Genomic DNA, 4,689 nt, shown 5'->3' with positions numbered 1-4,689 from the left:
TCAGTGGCTGAGCATCGACTCAGGAACCAAGAGGTCCTGGTTCAATTCCTGGTCAGGGCACATGCCTGGGTTGTGGGCTTGGTCCCCAGTAGGGGGCGTGCAGGAGGCAACTGATCGATGTCTCTCTCTCTCATCCATGTTTCTATCGCTCTATCCCTCTCTCATCCTCTCCATCTAAAATCAATAGAAATATATTCTTAAAAGAGAAAAGAAAAAGGTGCAGTCCTCACATAGGGTAATGGACCAGCATTCGATGAGCACTCACGCATGCCTGGAGTTTCCACGTCTAGTTTCTCATTCATTCCTCACAACAGCCCAGCGAGGAGGCTACAATCACCATTGCCATTCATTTACAGATGAGGGCAAAATCCACCTCAGGGAGCTACTCAGCCTCAGCAGATACTGGCAGAGCATGGACTTGAGTCCAGGCCCCCTAATCCCGACTCGTGCCCCTTCCTTCCGATCTCAGGCGGCCGCCAGCTGCACCACAGGTGCACACAGTAGGGCTGCCCCCAGCTAGGATGGTCTCAGAACCACAGGCTGACCGCTCCGTTCCCAGGCCCAGGCAGGGGGAGGCTTGTGACGGCGCTCGGAAACCGAGGGGTGTCTCTTACTTGTATCAATGAACACAGCGTCCACGTAGATTTTGGTACAGAAGGAGCCCAGGATGAACCCGCAGGCGGGTCCAAACACCAGCATGGTGAACAGGATTCCTGGAGAAAGAGCAGGAGACACAGATTAGATTACAAAGCCCAGGGCGTTCCATGAGCAGCACAGTCAAAGGGCAAGGACACGGCTCCAATCAATAGGATGAGGTGTCTGATTACATAAATCACATTGTAGGAATCAGCCTAAAATCCTAGAGGGGAAAAGCCTGCATTTCTAATTTTCGGAAACCCCATGGAGCACTCTGTATTGTGCAGGTATCCTATAATATTTTTAAAATATATTTTTATTGATTTCAGAGAAGAAAGGAGAGAGAGTGAGACAGAGATAGAAACATCAATGATGGGAGAGAATCACTGATCGGCTGCCTCCTGCACGCCCCCTACTGGGGATGGAGCCTGCAACCCTGGCATGTGCCCTGACTGGGAATTGAACTGTGACCACCTGGTTCATAGTCAATACTCACCCACTGAGCCACACCGGCTGTGCGAATCCTTTAATATTTTGATTGGTCAATCAAAATCAAAATGTTTGTGGGTCCCCCATACACTACTTTCCAAGAATTTCACCCTCATCACATGAAGCATATTAAAATACAGACACGTCTATCACCAAACCATTTTTCTGCCATAAACATTTTTGAAAGAATTTCTATAATTTTGCTTTTTCCTTTATTTGGCACTATGTGATTTGTTTAATTTACGGTTGGCGACGATTTCTCAGCACCCATTGTGCAAACTCAGGAATCCTCGGACGGAAGAAAAATTGAAGCCACAAATTATTTCCAAATGTGGTGAGATGTTTATGGGCATGAAACTTAGGAAGAAACAAAGCTGACATAATGGCGTGCTCTGAGAACGTCGGATTAGGTAGGCATTCATTTCGATGTTGCAGATTTTAGCGCTGCTATCTGCTGTTCCAACAGTGGCTCAGGAGTCAGGCTTCCCTGCTGACATAAAAGATGGTGCTAGCCCGGCCTGTGTGGCTCACTGCCCGGATCCCAGGCCCAGCGCCGGTCCCTTCCTGGCCACGGACCTGCGGCCACCGTGACCTCATGGGACAGCCTGATTTGCTGGCCGTGGCCGAGACAACACTGGCAGGGCAGGGACCAAAGGAGCTGCGGGCTGTGTGTGTGACACAGGAAAGATCACTTTAGGGGAAGTCTGTGCTTTCCTCCGAGGGGGGATCTGCTGATAAAACCTCGAGGAAACAGACGAGGATCTCTACGTAGCGTCTCGCTGGCCAGTGCACGTGGGTGCGTGCTTCGGCCTCGTTAGGACTGAAAGTGGTCTAGTTGGTCCTCTGTTTTGTCTGCGTATGACGGAAGCACTCAGAATGGGGCACAGCCCCCTATTAACCTGCCCTGAGGCAATGTCTTTCTTCAAGTCGTCCCTTCCCAGGTACCTGAGCTCAAACAAAAACACTCATGACCACTGACAAGGTCCATGTCACCATACTCTTGTTATAAATGGAAGAACAGAGCTCAGAGAGGTTAGTCCGTTGCCTCGGGGCCACACAGCTCGTACATGATAGAGGGACCTTTGCACCCAGGCTCCAGGGCCACCGAGGTTCTAGAGAAAGACCAGGAGGCGAACCCTGGGACAACAGTGAAGCCGCTGGGATCAGCCAGACCTCAGCGGAGCGTGGAGATGAGAAGAGCTGCCTTGCTGCACACTGGGGATTAGAGGCGGTGCACACAACTGGTATCACAGAGCCCTTTCTGTGCCTCAGGGACGGTGAGTCCCAGGAGGGCGGCCTGCATGCGGTCTCCCCTAGGCAGGAGGCAGGAGTCTGTTTCCTTAGCTGGACTCAGAGTCATTCTAAGTCCCTCCAAGTGGGCGGAGTGCAGAGGGCGCCCAGGTCGGCTGTGGCTCTTCGCCACTAGATGGCAGCATCAGCCTAGAGAAGACAGAGACTGGGCTGTGTCCGCCACTTCCTAGCCGCCCCTGAAACATAATGCCCACTCCCGGGCTGGCATAATACTGTTCTCACTCCCATGTGCCCTCCATTGATACAAGTGTGTTCCTCTGTCTTCGAATATACAGGCTGAAATGTCCCCCCTGAGAAGGAGCGTTCTGCATCACACATGCATGAATAAAACACGCTCCATAAACAGCAGGAAACCTGCGAAACATGGGATACATATGACCCAGCCTGTGTGGCTCAATGGTTGTATGTTGACCCATGAAACAGAAGGGGCACATGCCCAGGTTGCAGGCTTGGTCCCCAGTAGGAGGCATGCAGGAGGCAGCTAATCAATGGTTCGCTCTCATCACTGATGTTTCTCTCTCTCTCTTTCTCTCTCTGATCAATAAAAATAAACTGCTGCTACTTGTTGAAGAAGTTCTGTCTGGTTATCACACGGGCACAGCCTGACTCTTCAAAGGACCCCAGGGCCACGGTGAACTTTCCCAGGGGCCTCTGGGAGACAGCAGGGCCGCCCAGAGGCAGGTCCAGCCCCAGCAGGCGGAGCTGTCGGCCACTTCTTGGTATTTCTCATTCTCATTCACCCGAGTGCTCAGGCGGTCACCCCACGGGCCCTAATTTTGTCCTCACTGCCTAGGACCCACCGCCACTTCTGCCTGGCCACACCGATGCCACTACCAACAGCGACACAAAGTAAGTCTCCTCGAAGTGCCCTTGGGGCCAGGGCCCTCAGACATGTCTGTAACTTGGTCCTCACAACCGCTCTGGGACGTGGGTCTCTCCCCCTCCAGTTTACAGATGAAGCAACGGAGGCGCAGAGAAGTTAGGTTTCGGCTTATGGCCCCACAACGGGATAGGAGCTCAGGTTCTGTGGGCCCTCACGCCTGCACTTCCTCCAACCCACCATTTGGCAGGAGGAGGCGGCCGCAGAAAGGCTGTGGGCCATGGAAATCCTTCGAGTAAATTCTGAAGGAACCCGTGTCTGCAGGGCTGAGTTCCCGCGCTGAGCTTTAGCCTGCCTGTCACTTGGAAGCCGAGTGGCCTGAAGGAGACAGAACGGACTCAAGCACATCTACACATACCCATGGGGACTATGCCCCTTGCTCAGCGTCGGGGGACCTCGGGGCCTTCGTTTACCTGCCCTCAGCTCAACAAGACTGTGGTCCCCTATCAGTGGAAATGGGAGCATGCTCTGGCATTTCCTCTTATCTGCCACCAGGGGGCGCCACACACCTTCTCATGACAGGTACTGCTCTTCCCCTGTGGCTGGAGGTTTGTGGTTCCAGGTGGGAGGGTTCCTGGCAAGAGGGCACTTTGGCAAATGATTGGGCAGATCTGTGGGCATTACTGAAGGGCCTCACGCTGTGTCTGGCAAGAAAATGACCACTTCCAAATGCCCGCGCCTTCAAAATCATATTCTCCTATCAGACAATACGATAATAATCATATTATCCCAACCACTCACTGTGCCTTGACATCCCCAACTGGTATGATCTGTGGGTGATTAATCTTCCTAAAATCTCATGCAATCATACCCTCCCCCGCTTGGAACCACCAGGGGCGTCCTTCTTTACAACACAAAGGCCACACGTTGGCCTGGCAGCACCATGGGTAGGGTCAGGCCCGCAATGCCAGGCTGCACAGCCACCGACCAGCCTTGGTGACCAGCCCCTGAGAGCAGAACTGGAAACTACCCCGATCTGGAGCAACACCGTGAGCCTCCTTTTCGTGGCAAATCGCTCCGGTTCTTCATGGAGAAGAGGGAACAGGAGGCAGCTATGCAAAGCCAGAGAGCAAAGTCTGTTCGGGCTGTGCGACTCCAGTGGGGTAAACTGAGGGGCTGGATGGCGCTCCTCCCACGAGAAGCCCTGGGCAGATGGCAACTGGAGCCTCCAGTTTCTTTCTTCCTTTTTTTAAAAAATGTTTATTTCAGAGAGGAAGAGTGAGACAGAGAAACATCAGTCGCTGCCTTCTGCATGCTCCCCCCGAACTGGGGCTTCAGCCCACAACCTGGGCATGTGCCCTGACTGGGAATCGAACTGTGACCTCTTGATTCATAGGTTGACCTGCAACCACTGAGCCACACCGGCTGGGCGA

At 53.0% G+C, this 4,689-nt stretch overlaps 1 protein-coding gene across 1 annotated transcript in view; it reads right to left on the bottom strand.

Moving 5' to 3' along the window:
* Window positions 1-545: 545 nt before the first annotated feature.
* The window catches only part of LOC102426156 (solute carrier organic anion transporter family member 3A1-like), a gene marked incomplete at its 3' end in the record, with an annotated part of 112,834 nt that continues 108,690 nt past the window's right edge, over window positions 546-4,689 (bottom strand). Inside the window, 1 exon segment of the mRNA XM_014448310.2 lies at window positions 546-713. Within this exon segment, the coding sequence (XP_014303796.2) occupies window positions 546-713 (168 nt within the window).

This window comes from Myotis lucifugus, unplaced genomic scaffold (genome assembly GCF_000147115.1).
Source record: "Myotis lucifugus unplaced genomic scaffold, Myoluc2.0 scaffold_798, whole genome shotgun sequence".
NCBI classification, from domain to species: Eukaryota; Metazoa; Chordata; class Mammalia; order Chiroptera; family Vespertilionidae; genus Myotis; species Myotis lucifugus.
The sequence above is the reverse complement of the archived record's forward strand: the minus strand, read 5'-3'. Positions and strand labels throughout refer to the sequence as shown.